The sequence below is a fragment of the Photinus pyralis genome, unplaced genomic scaffold (assembly GCF_008802855.1).
Source record: "Photinus pyralis isolate 1611_PpyrPB1 unplaced genomic scaffold, Ppyr1.3 Ppyr1.4_LG3b, whole genome shotgun sequence".
Classification (NCBI taxonomy): domain Eukaryota; kingdom Metazoa; phylum Arthropoda; class Insecta; order Coleoptera; family Lampyridae; genus Photinus; species Photinus pyralis.
The window spans coordinates 8,869,390-8,893,115 of record NW_022170510.1 but is presented as its reverse complement, the minus strand read 5'-3'; the positions used below and the strand labels follow the sequence as shown (position 1 = coordinate 8,893,115).

The 23,726-nt window shown below is 36.1% G+C and overlaps 3 protein-coding genes across 4 annotated transcripts in view; 1 reads left to right on the top strand and 2 right to left on the bottom strand.

The window, feature by feature from the left end:
• The first annotated feature begins 42 nt into the window (after positions 1 to 42).
• On the top strand, positions 43 to 20,618 carry LOC116167077. Its single transcript, XM_031482316.1, has 19 exons — positions 43 to 214; positions 2,113 to 2,333; positions 3,243 to 3,470; positions 3,517 to 3,680; positions 3,729 to 3,922; positions 3,969 to 4,180; positions 4,226 to 4,399; positions 4,483 to 4,598; positions 4,651 to 4,956; positions 5,010 to 5,229; positions 5,363 to 5,646; positions 12,509 to 12,685; positions 13,145 to 13,410; positions 13,454 to 13,683; positions 14,376 to 14,514; positions 14,566 to 14,870; positions 14,925 to 15,123; positions 15,177 to 15,313; positions 20,449 to 20,618. The coding sequence occupies exons 1-19, from the start codon at positions 43 to 45 to the stop codon at positions 20,596 to 20,598; spliced, it is 3,894 nt and encodes a 1,297-aa protein (XP_031338176.1). The 3' UTR covers positions 20,599 to 20,618.
• Positions 13,666 to 14,400, bottom strand: LOC116166800 (protein ATP6V1FNB-like). The gene is made up of 2 exons (XM_031481938.1): positions 14,006 to 14,400; positions 13,666 to 13,955 (listed from the first exon to the last, which is right to left on the bottom strand). The coding sequence occupies exons 1-2, from the start codon at positions 14,334 to 14,336 to the stop codon at positions 13,696 to 13,698; spliced, it is 591 nt and encodes a 196-aa protein (XP_031337798.1). The 5' UTR covers positions 14,337 to 14,400; the 3' UTR covers positions 13,666 to 13,695.
• LOC116166790 (protein crumbs) overlaps positions 20,612 to 23,726 on the bottom strand; it is a 25,769-nt gene continuing 22,654 nt past the window's right edge. For both annotated transcript variants that reach the window (XM_031481928.1, XM_031481929.1), the window contains 5 exons: positions 22,189 to 22,529; positions 21,955 to 22,142; positions 21,629 to 21,907; positions 21,317 to 21,579; positions 20,612 to 21,272 (listed from right to left, as the gene is read on the bottom strand). In XM_031481928.1, the coding sequence (XP_031337788.1) occupies positions 21,045 to 21,272; positions 21,317 to 21,579; positions 21,629 to 21,907; positions 21,955 to 22,142; positions 22,189 to 22,529 (1,299 nt within the window). In that variant the 3' untranslated portion in view covers positions 20,612 to 21,044. The remainder of the gene's footprint in view (positions 21,273 to 21,316; positions 21,580 to 21,628; positions 21,908 to 21,954; positions 22,143 to 22,188; positions 22,530 to 23,726) is intronic.

Here is a 23,726-nt window from a genome sequence, read left to right as displayed (position 1 = left end):
ATGTTTTTTGAGCGTTGATTGTCAGTTTAAGCCATATAAGAAATGCAAGAAGGTTCATCCGAGGCTAGCTCTTATTGTACGTCTAAAAGTAGTGTGGGACTAAGTGAATGCAATCAAAAATTCAGCGCGAGAGAGTTTCTTTTGCCTCCAATTCATGTACCGACTAGAAAGGAACGGGAAATATGGAGTGTCAAAGCTTTACCCTCCGATTGGGGTATGTTTTGCTTTAAATAGCACTTGCTGCTTTCCGTGTTGTTACGCCATGGGTTAAGCTTTTATAAGTAATGAAGTACTATGCTTATTATTGTGTATTTACAAAGCTATTTTAAGGCCGTTTGACATACATTCAAAACCTTCCGACACTCTATTCTGCAGATATTTGCACTGAAAGCTTTGACATCACATGCAGATATGTTTCGTTCTGACGTTTCACTAGCCTTTTCTGGGCACCCTCTTCCTACACTTCGTTGTCACGGTATTTGCTTCAACTTCACCGATAGATTTCTCGTACTTTCCTCCGACAAACCGTTTTCGAGAGGTTCGCTCTAAAAGTTTTGACATCACCAATGGATCTTGCAGACGTCCCAATCGCCCTTTATGAGTATCCTCACCCTCTTCCGACAAAACGTTCTGGAGATATAAGGGACTATTGCCCGACAAAAATTTTGCAAGATAAGAAGAATATAATGTTTGTTTCGATCCTTTCAAAGACATGGTTTTTCAAAAAGCATCATGAAACCGAAAATAAGCATGGGTTCAGTTACAAATTGCCATTTTACAAATTGTAATTTTCGTAAATACAATTTGGAATTATTTGTGTAAGTTTCATTTTAGGTATTTACACATAAGCAATACCCGCGGGTATTGCACAAGTGCATGAATTCCCGAGGATATTTGTCTGTTACTAGGTGATTTCTGTAATATGCATTAATATGATTGGTTGAAATTTTCTGAGGGCAATAGTCATCCCGTATATCCCTCGTGCACGCCAAATACCAGATCTGAGTATTTCGCTCGTGCACTACGTGCACTCGCGAAATACTCAGGTATTTGGCGTGCACTTGGGATATAATACTTGAATATATCCGATCACGATAAGGGGCCGAGGAGGAGGACTACGGTTGGTAGGAAATAATTCCTTTCGTTGAGACCTTTCATTGGAGTACCGTGGATGGAGGTTAAAACCAGCTCAACTCTCCCCCCCACTCCTATCTTTTGATAAGGGGTCAGAAAGAAGGACGGTAGTTGGAGGAAAACGGTTCCTTTAATTAGAATACCATGAAAGATCAAATTAATTATTCCCCCTCCCCTCGTGGCCCGGTCGCCCGTTGATCTCGAAAAAGTCACGCGGGAAAGTTATAGTTTGTATAAACAACGTATGTTTACCACCCCCCTCCCATTTTTAAAAGTTTTATTTGGTACCACTAAAGGCATGCGTATGCAAAATGTGAGACCAATTGGTTAATGCATGTTGTACTTTCAAAAACAGCATCTCGGGAAATAATTCATGCCCGTCCCCCCTAAGTAGAATACCATGAAAGGTGAAAGGTCAAATTAATTTACACCCGCACCCAGTGATACACAGTCAATACAAACATTCCTCGTGGATACTTCTACAATACCTCGGATTTCTGTGAAAGTTCCCCCAAATTCTTTACAGTTGCCTTCAAAACCAACCATAAACATATACCTCCATACAAAACAATATGCTAATAATTGTTGTCTAATCTCCTCTTGAAAATCCACTGGAAAATTCTACATCCCGACCCAGTATGGAGTGATAAAAAGCAATAAACCTCTAAAGAGCATCTAAAAAAGCGGCAGAGCACCTCGGCGTGACTCTACGGGGTCATTGGATTTGACCCATTTTCAATTGGATTGCTACATGTGGTATACATGTTAACTGTGCAAAGTTTGAACCAAATTGGTCCAATCGTTTGACAGTTATCGTGTTCACGGATGGACAGACGGACACCATCGACTCCCCTATAAAGTTTGCATGGCTTTGCTCTGCCGCTTAATAAATCAACACTTACACAAAATCAGAAGATTAGGTTAAAAAATATTCTATTCGCTTCCAATGACAGTAGGTATAAAATATTTAATTTGCAGATTCCGCCCCGAAAGGTTCCCAAATTATTGAAAAGCTTAATGCGAAACGAAAAGAACGACATGAAGCAGTTCAAAGTGAGGTCCTGAAACGCTGCCAACAAATCGACCTAGACTTGGAAATGCAAATACGCCAAAGAGCTGAGCTGTTTAAGCTAGAGCTGCATAAGAATAACAACGCCGTTTTGGAAGTAATCTCTAGATTAGAAAGCGAAGTCGACACGGTACTTACCCCATTAATATACAGGGTGTAGCACCTAAGATCCCTCGGATCATAATTACTTTACCATAAAAGATACCTAAAAAAGTCTTAGTTGTACGCAATTACCGCCGGCATGTTTCTAAACGTGCCGTATTCCAGTGGCGTACCAAATTTGCGTTTTTTTAAATGGAACACCCCATATTTTATTACTGATTTGGAACGTACCTACTTGAAAAATAATTATTTTGTATGTAACATGTTATACCCCTAACTTGTAAGAATTGAACATCTTTTGTTTCATCATGACACACTTGGGTTCATAAAAGAATGGGTTTTTTTTACAAATTGGTGTTTAGACTTGGTCTTTCTCAGAAATTTTCCTAAGCAATGTGTGGTTTTGTTTATATCAGTGGAAAATTTATAGCTTTGGTTACACAGAGGTATAATTTTAAGGGGGTGACATTTGACATTTTAAAAAAATATGACATTTGACGAATCAAAAATTTTACTTTTGTGATAAAGTACATAAAAAAATTATGTGACTGTAGAAGAGGTCTTAACCTATGCCTCAGTCCAAAACTTAGCCGCCTACGCGATTTAGTTTCTATCCAAAAAAAACTGTCAAATTTTGACAAAAAAGGTTATAACAATGAAATCGTTAAAGTTAGGGGTATAACATGTTACATAAAAAAATAAGTATTTTTCAAGTACGTTCCAAATCATTAATAAAACATAGGGTGTTTCATATTAAAAAACGCAAGTTTGATACGCCCCTGGTGATCAAAAATATTTTAGAAATATAGCGACGGTAATTGCGTACAATTTTGCCTTAAGACTTTTTTCGGTATCTTTTATGGTAAAGGAATTATAATCCGACGGGTCTTAGGTGCTCCACCCTGTATACTACAGGTGAATAGCTCAGGTTTTTCAGCCTAACAAATTTGAAGATGATGAATTTGAGGTAATTAAATCCATGTCAGAGGAGTCGTATGACAAAAATAAAACGGCTCTGGAAGAATTTTATGCATTCTTGCAAGGGATAGAAAAGGAGCGTTCCAAGAGATATAAAGAGGTCCTAAAGTATGAATACGGAGAGTTGTTCAATATTTCTTACCTTTTGCCACGCGAACTCCAGATTTATTTTGAACACAAGCTTCTGGTGGTACCCCCGCGTGGTAAACTTACCATTTAATGTGAACTTTTAGAATTTCAATCAAATGATACTCAACAATTTGCGCTGCTATCTCGACATTCACTTAAATCTCCATAACAAAATCTCAAACACATACAAATTTCATAATCATCAAATTACCAAAATTTACATCTCGCGTAAATGCGAGAAAAAGGTGGATGCCCTAATTAAATTAAAGTAAGTCGAGCGTTCATAATTATCTTCGGCAATACTTTTCTATTGCAGCCAAACGAAATTGTGGGGATCTGATTGTGAAAATGAAACCTTAGCTACGGAACAAGGCAAACAGGCCAGCACAACGATTTTGAATAAACAACACGAGATGAACGAAATGATTTCGCACTTATCAGATATGCCCATCTCTTCCACTAATGGAAAAAGATGGATCAGCAACGCTCAGGAAGCTTTTAATTCCTTAGGTGGGTGAATTCCATTTGACTTGGCCTTTCTCGATGCGCTTTTCAGACATAGCTGCAAAGAAGTTAATATCTTTATACAAAGTCGCTGTAGCTGAAGTATTTAATGGCTATTTTGAGGAGCTGCAGGATATATGTGCACAAATGTCTGGCGCTTACGACTCAGATACCGATATAATAAATATGTTAAACATGGAAGTGTGCAAACCATCAATTGAATCACTTACAAAACAGTACACCAGTAATGTGCGCAATATAGAGGTGACTTGTACATTGAGTAATTCTGGGTTGATATAGGTATTTTAGGTTCAGTGGGAACTAGTAACGACGAAACTGAGAAACATCTTACAAATTACCTACACTTTTCTTAGGTTATCCAGTGGAATATGGGACAGACATTTTGATCGTGTGAACGAATTAAGAAATATCATTTTAAAAGAAGTACACGCGCAAGTGCAATCAAATGATAAATGGCAAAATGTAATTATCACCGTTGAGTGAGAATTACTTTTCATTTCACTCAACGTTATCACTCAGTAGCAATAAAAAAGATTCATTTGTAGAACTGCGAGATTGAGTTAACTATGGTTCTTGACACCTTAAGACAAGCACCTTCAGAGTCGAAATTGAACGTCGCATTGACCGAAGTATTTAAAAAATTAGACATTTTAGCAAATAAGTAAGTTCACAGACCTTTTTTTACCGTATATTCTTAGGTATTAGGTATGTAGCTACAAAGAGCACTACGTCACAGAAATAAAAATTGTCGAAAAATACGAAAACCTCACTCTGATCGAGGCAAATCTACTAATAGCCGAACTGGGTGAGATACTATACCAGTTTCCAAAGGAAGCGTCACAAAGATCACGAGAGGTTTCTGCGTACAGTGAACTCAAGAAGGATGCAACCCCCAAAGAGGAAGATGGAGAAGACGGAGATGAAAAGGAAATGGTTAACTCTACTTTTACAAACTTTATCGTTCAACGTATGAAACAATGCGAATATCAAGTTGGCGCTGTTCAAAACTGGATGTACGGGTAAGAGTGCAAATTTCTTTGTACGCTACCGCTTTGATTCTTCCCTCGACTAGATTACAAGAAGGCATCGAACTTTTCAAAGTATCTTGTAAAGAAGATTCCGGCAAACATGCACAGGTGTGGATTAGTGACGCCAAGAAAAAGTTGGCCAAACGCTTGGAGGTGAAATTGGAAATACACAACACGAAATATGAAAGAATCAAATGTGGTATTTATGAAGTTCGCCTCGCCGAGTTGAAAATTCACAACGAGAGATTAAGTGGTCATATAGCAGTGAGTAATTTATGAATGCTACTTTGAGACGGTTTGAAAATTGTTGTCTTCTCCAAATTATACCCCCTCTCACACTTTGGGGAAGACTAACCAACTTTGAGATTTATTCTAGCATGATATCTTTATTTGCTAGGGCGCCGAAAAACAAATAATGGACATTAAAGCTTCTTTTACGAATTTAGAAAAGGAGTGTGAAGTAATTATTAATGATTACAAGCAAAACGTCGCTACGTTACATTTAAAAATTAAGCAAGCTAATTGTTCGAATAAGGCAAAAGCCGGCATACAAAATTTACATTATTGCAGTAGTAATTGTCACGAAAAGTTAAAGTGCGCGATGAAGCCTTTAGATGATATGTATAATACTCAGATGGCCAAAATTAAACTATCGTCGATTCAGTTCTCTAAAGCCATTAGGTAGGTAGGTCTGAAAAGGGCATGCTGAAACTGAAATGGAATAAACGTTGATTTTGCTTGTTTTGTGCTTGATTGTAGGTACTGTACTTAACTCTCCACATCTTGCTTACGTTGCTTATATAAGGGAGGTATAGATAATTGAATTTTAATGTGGAGGTCTCTAGGTACACTCGTATGTACCTATCCTGTGCAGTAAATTCGACCTGTAAAACTGGCCCCCGAACAATTCGCCCTCGGGATATTCGCCACCACAATATTCACCACCGGAAGACACGCACACTAGTCCAGGCAACGAGTGCTAAAAGGGGGGTGTGCAAAATCAAAGCCCATAAAATTGTCTACAATTTTGATTGTATACACTTTTTCGAAATTCCCAACCGTTTCCGCGATATACGCTCCGGAAGGTCGGAAATTTTTGAAAAATCGGTTTTTACCTCACGTTTTTCATCAAACATTCCTTTATATCCTGTGAACCGATGATCTGAGAAAAAATCCGCCTTCGAAAAAGTTGTAGAGCATTAAATTTCCTTTCCGAAAATATCGCTCCTTTCCAAATTATCGTTTAACCGGTCAAAAGTTACAGCAGTTTTAAAATTTCCTGAAATTTTTCGTCATCTTCTATATGCAACAATTTCAATGATTTCTCACCTACGCACCCGCTATTTTCCATTTTAACTTCCATTTATGATATTAAGGACAATAAATAGGCATCCAAGTGGGTAATTTAGACAAACAAATCGAAGATTATTACCTGAGGGCAAGGCGAGGTAAAGTCTGTACGCTCACCAATGTAAGTCATTTAAGACCATAAGTCGTAAATCAAAAGCAGTTCATAACGCGACCGATAGTAGTTGTATTTAATATGCACCTGAAGTCAATGCAAAAACCCGTTCTATACGGCCGAGATTCTCTCAAAACAAACCTTATGGAAACTTGAAAATGATAGAACAATAATTTTCATTTTTTCAGTTACCTAAAGGTCAGCGGTTCCCAATACTTTCATTAGTCATGTTGTTCGTGTAAAGTTTATGTGTTTGTGTATCTTACCATACAACAAATTGTATTTTCTATTCGACACAAAATCCCGTTGATATGTATGTACACTGACTGGCAAAAAAAGTGGCCACCCTGAAATAAATGCAATCAAATGTGTTTCATTGTTAAATTAGCATTTGCTTGTATTTGTCACAATCTGTTAGAACGGTCGATGTTTTAATATTTTAATATTACCCACTTGGGTGCCCATTAATTGTCCTTATATCATAAATAGAAGTTAAAATGGAAAATAGCAAGAGTGTAGGTGACAAATCATTGAAATTGTTGCATATAGAAGATGATGAAAAATTTCAGGAAATCTTAAAACTGCTGTAACTGTTGACTGATTACGATAATTTGGAAAGGAGCCATATTTTCGGAAAGGAAATTTAATGTTTTACAACTTTTTCGTCGGCGGCTTTTTTCTCAGATAATCGGTTCACAGGATATAAGGAATGTTCGACGAAACGCGTGGGTAAAAACAATTTTTCAAAAATTTCCGGCCTTCTGGAGCTTATATCGCGGAAACGGTTGGGAATTTCAAAAAAGTGTAGACAATTGTTTGCGTTCAAAATTTACCGGCATGAATTTTTCGAGGGCGAATTTTTTGGAGGTGCAATATTGCAGTTGAATCTTATACGGGGGCGAATTTACCTGTGGGCTTGTTTTCTTGGGGGTTAATATTTCGGGAATCATTTTACGAGAGTGTCGCCGAAATTTAAAATTACCATATTTTATTTATCCGAGAAATATTCAATTGGCATGAACATTTAACTAGCCCCAGAATAATGGCGGTCTGGTTTGTTTCGTTGATCCGCGGACTTTCCTAGTAGGTATTCTATAAGCATTCCAAGGCAGTGTTACTGCAATTTCTAACTACAACAGAATGTTATCGAAAGAAAGCGAAAACAAACGAATGTGCCAAATTCTTGACAGAACAGCTTCCTAGCTCAAAGCTTTTAGAAGTGTTTTCAAAAAATAGTAAGTGTAGAGCAAAAACGTTTCGTATCAAAGTTAATTATTTTCCGACAATACTCAATAAATTTCATATCTCCTGTTTTCTGCCTTAATCGACTGTCTTTAAGACAAACCCTGTATATAAATTAATTAAGTAACATTGAATGAAATATAAGGTTACGGAACTGATAGTCGCAGCTTAGAAAAGAAATGACCGCTACACCCCAATTCGTTTCGCTTATGCAGATCAATCCCAACAAATGATCCCCTGAAACTGATAACTTTTCTGTGCAAAAATGCTTGCTTTAAAACGATATAACTCGATATTTATTTTCGTTTCCGTAATTACTCGAGCTCCACGTTGTTGTGTTAAGACTTCACGCGGTTTTTTATACTTTTGTTTGTGTTTATTACTAATAATTCATTTATTGTCTACATTCAAGCAACGTTGTTCCCGGTTAATACTAATACTCCGATCGTTAATTAAAAAAAATATGGGTTACTACAACTACAACTATAAAAAACAGTTGTACTACGTCAGGGCGCTAGAAACGAATAAAAAAGTTTTTGACGGTTTTATATCTCTTATGCCGAATGTACAATGCCAAAATTTTTAAGAAATCTAAATTGCAGAACAAATTTTTGTTTTTTAAATTTGACATTTTTTTCACCTAGCATAATTTTTGTAGATTGTACACAAAAAATTGTAGGTTGCTATTGGAAAAACAAGTTTTATGCCGTTGCGGCGCTCCAAAATTCCTTATCAATTTTAAAAATGTGAATAAGACTATGAGACGACTCCAGCGGAGTCTCGGAACACGTCTAAGTAAAAATCCCTGTGAAATTTGGTTAAATCTTTGAATTAAAAAACAATTTTAATGTGGCACAAATAGGTGAGAAGGTGTAAAAAAATTCGGGAAGGGTTTCCAAAAGAATAGTTGGGAATGCCTTTCTAATCAATTAATTAATACAAGGAAAATTCAACAAAGTAACATGATTCTTTTTAGAGATTTCAGAAATTTAGATTGCACGCAACTCCCAGTAATGATCTAAGCTTCATATAAAAATCTCACTTTTTTTAAATGGAACACTCTCTGTATATACTTCTGTCATCTTTTAGCTCCTCCAAAAACGTTCAACTTTTGATAATAATGTCCTCTAACTATTTCTGATAGTTTTCCAAATATCTTGGATTTCCTGGTTTTTACATTCTAGTCTCAAATAAGTTATATGTAATTTACATAATAACGAGGGGGCCATGTACCCATTAATGAATTACATGTACACCGGAGTAGGCCGATAAAAAAAACAAAAGAATGCCAGAAAGTAAACAATTGTCACAAAACTCACAAATTAAATAACGGGCGATCAAAAATGAGTTGCTGTCGAGTCGCCTTTGGAAGTTCGAGTTTGGTACGATTTCCCATGTAACCAAAAATTCCAAAGGTGACTAGACAGTAACTCATTTTTGATCGCATAGTATTTACTGCAAGTGTACTCCCTAGTTCGTAGTAAAATAACATTGGCTAAAAAACGTAGTTCATCTTTTTAATTAATCTTATTTTATTACGAAATAGGGAGTACACTTGCAGCAAATAATTAATTTGTGACCCTTGTTTGCTTTATAGCATTCTTTTGCCCAAATGACTCAAATTTAATCAGTTAATCCTTTGACCATTGTCTACCTATTACGGAAAACAGAATTGGAAAATTCGAAAACGTTCGCGATAGTTATCACGTATACAGACGGACGGACCGAAAGTCTAAAATCATGAACGACCCTGGCCGCCCGTTAATAAAGCATGTATACTGAAACTATACAAATTCTAATGAAAACCTATGATTTCTTGTGGAAACCCTGCAGTTTCATAGGATACCTTTATCATCTCAACATTGCGGCACCACATTTCAAATTCAGGCACGCCCGCTAATCAAAAACGAAACGAAAATAACATAACACAATAACAAACAAAAAACTAAAGTTTGGCATAGGTACTCTGCGCTGGACATTTCATACACAGTGCAGCTAACATAACATACACCGTGGCCCCATTCCTCAAAATTACATCTTCGCGACGGAGTGAAAATTGTACTACATAAAAAACAAAAAACAACGAAAAATGAACCAAAACAAAGTTCGGTTTTCGCTGGAAAAGTCGCTGTAAAGCGATCTAAATCTTTAAAGGCACCTACCTATCTGACTTTAAAATTTCATGTCTGATCTCTTCAACATTCAACAGAAGGAATTTCTTTTACGTGAAATACTTTTTTGACTAATCCTTTTTGCTCTCTAAACACTTTGAAAACACTAAACACAGTTACGTAACAAATGTGAAATGTTAAATTGAAAAATTTCCAAATATACCTAAAATCATTTGGGACAGTTTACTGCAACCGCACATCTGTTGATCATTAACGCCGTATCTCTAATGGACACACATGTTTATTATTTTGGTAACGAAAGTATAGAATCGCAATACATTTATGATGGGGTTTTAATTTAATCGTATGATTAACAATTACCTTTTTTGTTTTTTTACGCCACCTCATGAGAAATCAACATTTAGATTGTAACATGTTAGAAATGACTCACGGTGTACCTATTTAAATAACGATAAAAACTCACCCTTGGCCTTATTGGTTCAGTCTCCCCAAAATATGGACCATAACTCACTCATTTACCATTGGAACGACGCTACATACACCACTCCACTTAAAGTTTGGTCAAATATTGCACCGCAAATTGTTAAATAAAGCGAGAACAGGTAGTCGGCGTCGGCGCAATCACCGTATCTTTTGTCACAAATATCTTAATTGAAAAATTTAAATCTTTATAAAAACCCGCTGCTGACTGGGTTATTATTTTAAATCTCGACGTGTTTAATTCTCCAAACGCATTTTTGGGGAAAAAGTCTCCACCTCAACTTTGGGCAATAAATATCTCCAATATCTTGAGAATGGACCAGGCGGATTTCAAGTTTTTGTGTCTTAAGGAGGAGACCCCCCCCCCCCTCTCTTTTACAGTGAATTATTCCCTGAGATGCTGTTTTAGCACGCGAACATTTTAAATGAGGTTCTGGTGCTAAATAAAAAAGTAATTGGGGGCCCCATCCCGAATTCCTTATGAAGATCGGTTGTATCCTTCTCGTTTTTTCCGCCAGAGCCCTAGAGTGCCGTGAGAGAGTACTTACAAATGAATGCTGGAACATTTCAACGAGCATCTTTTGGTGGTGTCGGTGGAATTATCTTGATAATGAAGTAAGTAGCAGAATATATTGTTGGAAAGCTATGGACCAGTCCCATTGAATAGTGTTATTATTGTGCTAAAATATTCGCTTCTTTTGCAGTAGTCCGTGTATAATGTTTTTATGTGCCGCTGAAAAATTAGTCATCGGCGATAAAGCTTCCTGAGTTGTACTCGAAAACATTCTAGAAAGAATATTGTTTGCTATATAAGCAAACAGAATTGTGTTTCGAGTCAGTTCCAACTTCGATGCTCTTGTATAATAATTACTGTTATAAATTAATCCACTTTAAGTCTGTTATAATGGTTTATTGGTAAATAAATAAAACCATGCATACAATTATTTTAAATGCGAACAATGATAGGTTTTATTTTTTTTACTCAAAAAGGGGGAATCTAGAAAAAAATCAAAAGAGTGCTTCTCTTTCAAATAAACGATTTGTGAAAATTAATTTTTATTTGAGAAAAAACCATTGGCGTACCGTTTTTTTTAACGGAAGCATGCTACTGTTAAACCTACACATTTAGTTTTTATTGGAAAAAGTGCGTTTGTATTAAATGCTACAAGATACTAAACAAAATTTGGAATCCAGAACTATTAACAAGTTTTCTTGTTTTTTTTTTCTTAAAGCTTAACGCCCTAAATTTTCGTCACGAAACGTTTTTTTACAATAACTTATTAAGCACACTATTAATTAGCTTATAGCATCTTTCTTTCTGTTGACGCGCGCAAACAGTGATTTTTTGGAACAATATAAAATTTTTGAAATTTGGTTTTTAGGGGAATTTATTTATTTTTATTTTATATAATTATGAGTAATGATTTCTCTCTGTTTTCCTCGTTTAACTCGAGATCGAAAAGAGACCGCGATATCAAACCTTCGCCAATCGATTTCTACGAGTTCAAGGGTCAGTGGTCAGTGCTGAATATGAGTGAATATCCGAGCCGGACATCGGCTGGTTTCTGAATGCGACCTGAGTGGCAAAAAATTACCCTCCGAAAAATCGTACGCGTTTCTTCGTAACTTGTATGCATGATGAAAGTATGCACAATTTTAAAAACAGTTTATAATTGTAATAAGATACAGAGTAATTCATTTAAAATACCAAAGTCTCATACCACATTTATGGAGCACCCTGTCCATACAAAAAATGTTTATGTTATACACATTCTGTGTCTAAAGTCCAAAATGATTTTATGTTGATGATCGATTTCTAAATTGCACATACTTTATCACATATGAATTATTTTGAACTGTTTTCCAAAATTTTGGGCCTCTGTATTAACGGATATAAGTAAACCGTTTTTAAATGAACTTCCAAAAGACACAATTTTTATCGTCGATAAAAACTACTCAAGCAGGATCATATATATATATCTCTGAATTTCTCTTCCATCTGACACTGTTTGAAAATTTTAAATACCTACATTAATCTTACGCAAAAATAGGTATAGAGAAAACGTGAGTAGACACGCACAAATCCAAAACATACGAATTTTTAACTTACTTTTAAAAAATTAACACAAAACATCCACAAATCAATAAATTAAAGACCTTTTTGGTTCCTCAATGCATGTCCGATAACTTCTTTTAAATATACATTTCATTAATGCTTTACTTTTAGATTATTTTCCGAAGATGGAAACTATCACAGTGATGAAGTAAAGACAGTTACGCAAGAATTAAAAAAATTGGAGAAAACGGTAAAGGCGCAGTTAAAACGCGTCAAAAAAGAAATACAAGTAAAACAAAAGAAAATGACGGCTCAAGTAAAGGCAGAAGTAGCAAAAATTCTTCCTTTGTATGATGACTACATTTTGATCATCGGAGATCTCAAATCACTTGATCGGTTTCATTTGCTGTTTTTACAACATCTTGGCATCACTTATTTTGCTTAGGAAAACAGATTTGGATGGAAAAAACTGGCGGAACTGGATCAAGAAAGATCTTTTGAATACAAAACGGTCGGTAATCGGGTGTTATTTTACCGATCGCGATTGGAAAAAAATCAGTCAGTTCACTAACTCACTTACTCACTCACTCAATTAGCTCACAACCAATCAACTGACTATAGCCATTGAATAAAAAAATGTTTATTCAATGCTATAGCCTTTTATCTATAACAATATCCAAAATTATTGCCTAACTTATTCTAGAGAAAACTATATTGCGTAATTTGAGATCTTTGATTATAATATAATCAAACATCAAACATATTATGTTACTGCATATTGGCGAAACCAACTAGGAAACATTTTAGTATAACAATGAGCTTAGAAGAACTCCAATTTAAAGATATAAACATGACTGTAAATCAGAATCTTCAAATTGACTTAAAAAAGGAAACGTTTAACTTAAAGTTCTACCTTAAGAAAGCCGAAGACAACTTGAGAGATTTGGAGTCCTTCAAAACCAAACCTTTCGATGTAGCAAACTTGAAAGAGTATGAGACTGGATTTCAGGCACTTGGCAATGGCCTTCTGCAATTAATGAGCTATCTCTATCAATCCGAACCTATAAACAATGGTGCGCGTGACAATTAAAAAAAATATTATTGTTCAAATTTCAGTACGAAACATTAATTATTCAATGCTTCCCGTCGAAATAACTGATACAACGGACGACAAGAAAAGTGTCAAAAAAGACAAAAAGACAAAGAAGGAGAAAGCAGTTGTTGTCACTAATCGCTTTGATTACACCAAAATGCTTTTTGAACACGAACCGCAAGGAAACTGCTTCATGTCCAAACTATGCAAATTTCTTCAAGACTCTTTGAAGAATGTTCAACAAGATGCGAAAGTGAGTGCGAAGCTATGAACGGTCACATATGCAAGGGCTGAGAGTTGCAGGTTCTTGGTACCAATCAGGATCCCGTGCAACTCCATTCCTTCGATAAAACGAGGCCTTGATCACTTGACATCTTCCATATCTAACTGGCGTTGCGACATTTGCACTATTCCACATGTTCCAACCGTATCGCCAACTCGTTACCTCGGCAAAGTAATATTTGTCTTCGGGTATAATTTTGACGCGTTCGTGTAGGTAATTTATCCGTCCGTCCTTTTGGGTTCCTATCAAAAAACATAAACAAACCCGTTTTCAACCATAGATACCTGGGTACCTGTGTAAATTAGTTTCGCTATCTGGGGATCGACCGGTTTCATTGTACTGTACATTGAGTTTGGATCGACCAGAGGGGGTGGAGCATCATCAATATGGATTCTCGGATGTCTTTCTGCTTCCTGATAACTAATCTTACGTTTACTCGCAACTTCGTGTAATAATTCTTGCGGAACAGTTTTGGTGTTGGGCTTCTCCGTATACGCCACCAAACGTTCTTCGTTCCTCCTAAACCACTTGAGACGAAGACGATTTTCCTTTTCGTACGAGTCGGTGTAAATTTTCATTTTAGACGGATCAATTCCGCGACTTGTTCTTTTTTGCTCCCCCATTCTTAGAAAAACTCTTCAGTAATCGCTTTTTATAAACAGGAATTTTATGACAAACATGTCAAAATTATAAACAGCGAGAGTGTGCCGCCTTCTTACGACAAATTAATGGTCGAGGTCTTGGAGAAATATAATTGCTACCATCAACAATGTGAGCTACTGTGGTTCAATATGGTTTACGGTAATTTTTAGGTTTAATTTCGAGCAGTTTGTTTTACTTTAAAACACGCAGAGCTTTTGGATCTGTTAGAGTCCACGCACGTGATGTTTGTGGAGTTTTCATCTAATTTACTTAAGCACCATCATAAAAACAGAATCGAAAGCCTTCAAGAATCCTACAGGAAACTATGGGAACAAACTGAAGCCATAAGAAATACTAACATTGAAACTGTACGAAGTGTACGCAAAAAGCTCAAACCGCTATATGGATATGATGATAATCGACACATGCTGGATTCACTTCAAAATGAAATGGTCAAAGCTCTGACTGAAATTCGCAACTTTAATGTCCAAGAAAGCGTTTTCGTACCCTTTCAAGTAAGTACCTACTTGAGCACTTATCCACGTAAGTAATTCTGTTTTGGTTCGCAGGAATACCAAAACGACAATTTGGATGTGTATAGAAATGAGTGTGAGATCATAAACGGAACTTTAAAATTTTTAAACGACGAATATGTAAGCAAACTGCTAAAGTCGCCCCTAATATGCCAATTTGAAGCAAAAATTAGACATTTAAATGAGTTTTTGACCCACATCCGCCAGCAAGAACCTACAGATCTGTCAAATATAGGTAAGTACATTATTATTGTGACTACTGACCTCAACTATCGACTGATGTTACAGATGGTGGTGTAAAGTTAGCTTTACCTTTCCAAGATTTCAGTGTTCCGCCGGAGTTTGAGATAATTTTGGAAAAAGTAAAATTATTGCAGAATCAAATGGTTGAAGGAGCGTTTGGAGAACCAGACGATTATATTGAGGTAACCGTTCCCTGAAATAAAACATCAAACAGTCGCATAATTACTAACGCGAGTTGCAATTTATATGAACAAACCAAACCATTAATAATAATTTGAAAAGAATCAATTCCCATTTCAAAAAACAACTATTTAAGTGAACCTATCCATTTAGTTCATATAGGTACCTAATGTCCCTTTTTTAATAAAACGACAATTACTATGTTTAGCATCCATATGAAACCATTGTGCGGAATTTTTTTAAGAGAGCTCGTTATTACTTCAAAATTTGAACAAAAGTACTAAATCATATAAGGTTTTTACAGAAATTTTCAAAAAAGTTAAACTCAAACGGATTTTTTTTATATCTACATTCTAAACCTTATAGATATTTGTTAGTACCGCATATTACTTATTTATTTGTTTTCTAATTTTGAGCCCATCCACACCTTTTTCATTTTTCACGTAGCATTGCTCTTCTTTTCTGGTTTAACGCAATTGCGACCGGCAGCTCATTTTTATTAATTCTGCACCCCACACCCCACTCAATTAACGACATATTTAATTCAATCCGAAAGCTTTCGCAGCCTGAGTGCACATTTCGAGTCTTGTGGATCCTACAATTGTCGTGCAACAGCGCAATTTTTTTGCGCCAAGGACCTTCTGCAAGCATTCAATCCATACACCTTATATTATAGGTGAAAGGCCACTGGAAACCACCACCGAATCTTTCCCCAGAAAGCGCATCTTCCACAGCTTTAAAATGGTAATGGCGTATTTAAAAACAAAGAGGACTCCGGGTGGGTAGGACCAATGGTCCAGAATACCTCACTGCTGTATCCCACGCAGCATCATTAACTTTATAGAGTCTGAGAAGGGCAACAAACGTCTTCTGCGACTGCATGTAATATGGGGAGTTTAGGGAGAGTAGGCAGATTGTAGAATTAACTTAAAAAGGCAGAAAGCGCGTTGAAGGGAGCGAAGGGAATTTTTTATCACAGGAGACTGGAACGCAGTAGTAAGAGATGGAAGGAAAGACATTATAGTAGGACCCGACAGTCAAGGCAAGAGAAACGATAGGGGGGCCGGTTAATACAATTAACGAACTATAACTAAACATAGATTATCTATAACTAACATATTATGGTGTACCTAACAACCAAGGCGTAGAAGATATACGCGGATAAAGCAGAGCGATATAGGTAAACATTAAATAGACTACATTTCTAGTGAAAGAGAGATTTAGAAACCAGGTAATTTACAGCAAAAGCTACCCAGGTGCCGACATAGCTAGTTACCACAAATTAGTCATGATGAATAGCAGAAAATTGGCCAAACCTAATAAAAAAGGCAGGTTAGATTTCGAAAAGTTAAAAGCGCCAGAATTGGTAGATCGGTTTAAGGCCAAAAACAAAAAAGCAGAGCCACGAACCAAGTGGAAGGTTTGGTAGCTGGAGATGCGTTAGGAGTAGAAACAAGGATAACCAGAAAATAATGAGTCACAGGACATTTTAGAACGGACGAAAAGAAAGGAAAATATAAAAATGCATCAAGTCCGCATATTAGGGATAAATATGAAGGGAGATAGGGAATGTAGGTTAGAGAAAGAGCATGTGGCTAGAGGAGAAATTCGAAGCAATTGAGGCTGAGTTCAATAGATGTATAGGACAGGTGTAGAATATAGGAAAAATAAAAATAGTTTTAGTATCGGACAAATTTCCTGGGAAGTGGAAAAATTCTCGCACGATCGTTAAAAGAAACTGTTTCCAACTTTTTTGTGCCGTACGTAGTTGTATTCGTAATAAAAATTCTACTCAATACAGTATGTATTTTTTTACGGGTCAAATGAAGAATAAGTGTTTGATGATTTCTCCAAAACGAAACGTTGTATTGAAAATCTCTCGACGATGTCTTGTAGAGCTCAAAAAGTGGCAATCAGGAAGTGTTTTTTTTGTATCTGTCCAAATAACATCAGAAATAAATAAAAACAAAATCGGCAAATTTCGGTTTTTCTGGCATAGTAATCGGAATTTTCTGGTTTCGTTTAAAGCATGGTAGTAACTCTTTAATTGCGCATCTTTTCCCTAATGATAGCGCTTTTTATAGACAATAACGCCGGGATTTCTTAAAATATTTTCAAATAATCTTTTTTTAGAGGTAACGTCGAGGGCTGTTGGGGTGGGGTGCCTTATTTTGAAAAAGAAAAAAGGAAACAAATTTTCGTGGCGCTATTGCTTAGATATTAACTTTACGAACTTATAGCAATTTTGGAAATTGTTCCAACTTCATTTAGATAAGTTATCTTGGAAAAACGACTTAAAAGTTTACCTCGAGAGAGCGAAAATACTTCCGCCGCGCGGCTTGTTTTATACAGATAGAAAATGTACATTATAATTAAGTTTCTGTTTCTACCATTGAACACTAATAGTACAGTCAAATTAGCCCAAAAAGTGGGCATTCCGTGCATCAGAAATGTCATCTCTAATTTTTCTTTTAAATTGTTAGGATCAATGTGGATGTGAAAAATCCAAGTTTTCGACATTGAAAGACCTGTGCGAGCGACACAGCACTTGAAAATATGTCATTTTTCTTACAATTTTTTGGTTTTTGTAAGTTTTTTACTCCTGAAGAACCGATTTTAATGCAATTATTGTCGTATACTTTTTTGAATTAGATAAAATTTATAACAATTTAAGCCCTTAACGATCTCCGCAGGTCTAATAGTTTCCGAGATATGGCACTTCAACTATTGGTAAATTAATAAATTTATTAGTTTTACAAGTTTTATCAAAATTTGCGTTTTTTTTCGCAGAAACTAAACTTACCAAATTTGCACGATTTGGTGTTTGTAAGTTTTACTCCTGAAGAACCGATTTTAATACAATTATTGTCGTATACTTTTTTGAACTAGATAAAATTTCTGACAATTTAAGCCCTTAACGATATCCGCAAGTCTAATACTTTCCGAGATACGGCGTTTCAACTATTGGTAAGTTTATTAGTTTTACAAGTTTTATCAAAATTTGTGTTTTTTCTTCGCAGAAAGTAAACTTAGAAAATATGCACGAAAAATTGTCGTAAGTCGTAATAAACTTGTTGTTGAAGAAGTGCTAAAAATTGCGGATAATTAAAGCAAATTAAATATTGATTTTTGTCTTTTAGTGAAAAAATATCCATGTTTATATTAGGGTATTGTATTAGGTATATGATGCGTTATTCATTCAAACCATAGTGTTGCGAGTAAGCTTTCTGCTACACAGATCTTCTATATTCGGTATCCTTTTTGAATGGTCGAGGTCAGGCAAAAGGAAAGAATTCACAGATTTCGCAATCCATGCAACAGGCAGTGGATCTTGCTGAAGAAGAAGAAGACAACTTTCTTATCATGCTGGGGATCCAGAGGATATCAACATTCTAGCTCTTTCTGTGCGGATTTATGGAGACTCCTCACCATAAAGTCCCCCCAAACGAACAAAATTATAAAAATGTTCATGAGGTTTTTATGCGAAAGAAAGGCAAATTTGATTAAAACTGAAGAATTTACGAATTTTTGAAACGCTGTATCTCCAAAACTATTAGACTTACAGAGACGGTTAGAGGCTTGAATTGTCACAAATTTTGTCTAGTTTAAAAAAGTATAAATCTGTCCTTCAGAACTAAAACTAACCAAAACCTAAAAATAATAGAAAAAATGGCGTATTTTCGAGTGCTGCGTTGCTCGCACAAGTCTTTGGATGTCGAAAACTTGGATTTTTGACATCCATACTCAGCCTAACAATTTAAAAAAAAATAGAAATGACACATCTGATGCAAAGTATTATGATAATGTGACTGGACTATAATTAATTAACCAAATTCGGGGATTGACAATAGGCAACTTTACATACTCCGTTCTGTATGTACGTGTGATGCGAACACATAAGTGTAGTCAATAGCGTTGATGGTCTGTGGTCAATAGAGGTACGAGTTCTAATAGCCGCTTGGTGCTCGATACTCGAGCGTTTACTTAAAGTGGCGCTCGTGCACTTTTTTCTGCCCACGAGCGGTTTTTCCGTCTATGAGCGTTTTTTCGCTCGCGAACTCTTTTTCCGCTAGCGAGTGATTTTTCCGCTCCTGAGCGTTTTCGTTCACTCGCGAGTGCTTTTTTCGCTCCTGGGAGTGTTTTTCGCTCCTGAGCGCTTTTAACCGCCCTCAAGCGCTGAAGGATTAAACACCGCTTGCGAGCATTTTTTCCGCTCACGAGAACTTTTAGGAGTGCTCGGAACTCGCAAGCTGTTTCGCTTTGCAAAGCAACTCGATGAACGCGAGCATTTTTGAGAAAAATTAGAGCGGTTTTTTAGAACGTAGAGGGTAGAGACCCAGCTCTGCTATAGCATAAGAGAAATGCTTCCTTAGCTGTTAATAAGCTGGATTTGAACTGTGCATGCCTTTCGCAATTTCTCTTGCAACTTGCATGCCTTTGCAATTTTTCTTGCTCCAGGTCAAGCGAGCTTTATTGTTAAAGAGGGACTTGGCCTACTCATTCACACGTATTAAAAGTTCAATTTAACATCTGCTCTAAATAAAAGTACTTAGTTTGCTTCTGAAAAATGACGCATTCGCATGATTGTGTAGGTAAATAGGTACTGAAGGACATATACCGTGCGGCCCAGGCCGAACGCACCATAGCCAAAACAGAGTTAATGTATTTTTTCGCGAAAGATCCACGAGGCGTCATTGCGCTAGCCTGATGTTAGGAAGAGACTGGAGTAGTACGTTGAACGCTAATTTCAAATATGTCTTAATATACTCTTTACTACTTTCAGACATGCAAATTTTCGTTTTAGAATAGACAGAAATCAATAGATTACCAAACAAATTCAGGAACTCAAACCCATGATAATTACCTGACTGAGATAATTACGATTAAATTCACATTGTACTGTAGTAGGTAAACCACAATAAATTACAAATTAATATCATTGTTTCAAAACATTGCTTAACGTTAATGTGAATGAGAAAAGTGACAATAATTCTTTGCTGCAACTAAATTTCATTTGATTAGGTAATGTCAAGTAACGGACTGGTCTGATTACACTACACAGCAGCAAGCCAAGGATGTTTAAACTTTATATAGCAACATTGTATATAGATAGTTAACTAATGAGGGACTTTTTCAGGTTTACTCAAATGAGTACAAGAAATGTTTGTACAAAATAGAAGATATCGAGACAACTTGGTTTAGTGAGATCGAAAACGAAGAAAATATTTTTAAAAATGATATCGAAAAAATCTGTCAATTATATTCCATTAAATATAACAATTGTTAGTAAATAAAAAGCACAATATTAAAATTTTTATTTAAAATGCTTTTACAAATGTAGAATGTAAATATAAAATTTAATACCACCATGGACGGATATTAAGATGCACTTTGTTTCATTGGAATAATTAAGTACCGTGTTTGTAAAATTTAACAATAAAATTAAGAATAAATTGTAATAAAATTATGTACAACGCCATACCTTTGGTTTAATCACGTGCTGTAGAGAGTTAAATTTCAAGCATCAACTGGCTTGAAATCGCAGACTTTTACTTTGAGGGCGAAAGCGTAGAGATTCAACATATTTGAATAAAAAATTTGTCACAAGAAAATAATACATAATCACATTGCCTAAACCATAGAGTAACATTTTTCCCTATGCCCACCCTTGTAAAAAATAAATAAATTAGAAAAATACTACATAATTACAGCTGCAATTGGAAAACAATAACATTAAATTAGCCGCTCTTCAGGAGGTGGTTTAAGTACATGGTCCAATTCGACTCTAGGATTGCAAAACTCTTGGGCACTGGGACTGTAAGTACCTCGAGTCGCTCGCTTACTACGAGCCATATTAACTAAAATAACTGCAGCAATCAAAAGACCTACTACAATTATTACTACTATTGGAATCACAATATAGAGAACATTAACGCCCTCTGTTTCTTGCCGAGCTTCCAGCTGAAATGAAACGGTTTTCACTACTTTTGTCAGTCAGGTTTTACCTTATTTATGGAACAGTTCATTCCCATCCATCGTGCGTCACATTCGCATGTATAATTGGATACATCTGTGCATTTAGGTACACATTTACCATGATCACATGGCATACTTTGACATGGATCGTTAAGTTTGCACCCATATCCACACATACCTACCGGACAAACACATGTATATAACCCAGGTAGGTTTACACATGTTCCATCACCACACATATTTCCTTCGCTACATTCATCAATATCTAATTCGCACAGTAAACCAGAATAACCTAAAATTATTATTGATACTACTTTCAATGTTGCAGTTTGTTTATAAACCTGTTCCTGTGCAATTACAATCGAATCGATCAACGCCATCGAAACAAATCCCTCCATTTTCACAAGGATTTTGACCCATAGGTAATACACAATCATCTTTATTAACTTCACAAAATTTTCCATCAAAACCTGCCTTGCATGCGCAAGCAGGATGGGATTGAGATGCATTGCAATGACCCTCGTTTTCACAAGGTTTTACAAGACAGTATGCTCGATCACACAAAGGTCCCACAAATCCCTCACTACACTTGCAGGTAAAATTGTTGCCAGTTTCGATATCTGTACCAATTCATTATCAAATTCGGAACAAATCAAATAAGACTTACTCCGGCCATCGTGACATGTTGCACCTTCATGACACGGTAGGTTTTCACATGTAATTATTCGTATCGCCTCACACTGTTTGCCAACATAATCTTCAGGGCAGTCGCATTTAAAGGCTCCCAATAAGTCAATACAGGTACCATTGTGTCGGCATGGATTACTGTCACACTCGTTAATTTCGTGTTCGCAACTGAAAAAATTCGCATATTTATCTAACAGAAAAACTGCTCACTTACAATTGCCCTTCGAATCCATTTAAACATTCACATTCGTAAGCGGCAATTTTATCAATGCATGTCGCATTATTCTTGCATTTGTTGTTTTCACACTCGTTAATATCGATGGAGCAATCATCTGCAGTAAACCCATCTGGACAATTGCATTGGTAAGTGTTTATGGGATCTAGGCACTTTCCGCCGTTAAAGCAATCGTTATTATAGCACAACTGGCAACCAATAATATCGTCTGCGGCCAATAGATCAAAATACTGTTGTGGATAATTATCGCTTCTGTATAGCTTTGGAGTCACATAAAACGGAACTAAAAGCTTACCAACGCGTATTTCTCCAACACAGCCCTAAAAATCGAGAGAAAAAATAATTCGGGGATGTTGACTGTGGGTGAGCATATGTAGGGTAGTGACAGAGTGACTAGCTGAAGGTAGACCATTGTTGAATGATCTACTCCCCTTTTACAAACATCTCCTTGAAGAAAAACTTAGAGAGCACTATTTTGGGGGATCTCTCTCGGATCCTGCCAACTTATAGGACAAAGTAGATCTTCTTACCAATCACATACAACTCTAATCAGGGAGGTAGTACAAAGGGCCCAAATTTAAGACCTTGTTACGCGTGGATCTTGTCCATTCTTGAGGTCGAATGTATGTGCAAACTATATTTTTTAAACAAAGCATATAAAAATTTTAATTATCTCTGTATTGTTTCATATTTTCTCTATATATAAAAATGAACCCCTGTTTCTTCTGGTCACGCAATAACTTTAGAACGACTTTACCGATTTCATTCATCTTTTTTTTAAGTTTTCTAATACTGTGTAGAAGGTTCTTACAGTTTTAACAGCTACATCGATCGGCACTGGATCGGCATAATAGATCCGTCAAAAATTTAATTTTTCATATCATAGTGTGCTGTCAATTCGATTCGGATAGTTTATTCAGATTTCAGTGAGTTTTTTGAGAATTTCGAGGTTATTTCACCGCAATCACGCCTTTTATATTAAAAGTTTGATATACCTAATATCCATTTTTGGTAAGTGTTGAATGTTGATAGACTTTAATCCCTATCGAGTTACATTTAATTATAACATAGCAATCGATTACAGTTTACAGTAAATCGTTGCTTTTAGACCAAAGAACTTTGTGTGTCCACATTGCATGGCTTTTAAGATTAAAACTGACGCCCCGGGATTATGTTGCGTCAGTGGCCAAGTGAAATTGACGCCATTGGTACCGCCACCAGAGGCACTATATTCTTTGGTTTCCGGGAATGGGCCAGATTCTATACATTTTTTGACTCATATCCAGAAATACAATAATTGCTTTCAAATTACGGCATTTGGTGCAACAAAAAAAAAGTGCGTTGCTAGCTCTGAATCGCCAAAAGCAGCTGGAAGTGAGTGCGTTTATTTTTTATTATTTTGGGGAGAGATTTTGGGGCAAGTGTGTCAAAATCTATTTTCCGACTAAACGGTTGAACCGATTTAAACAAAGTTTGCTACACATATTATTAGACATAAAAGGGCAGAATCGCGCATG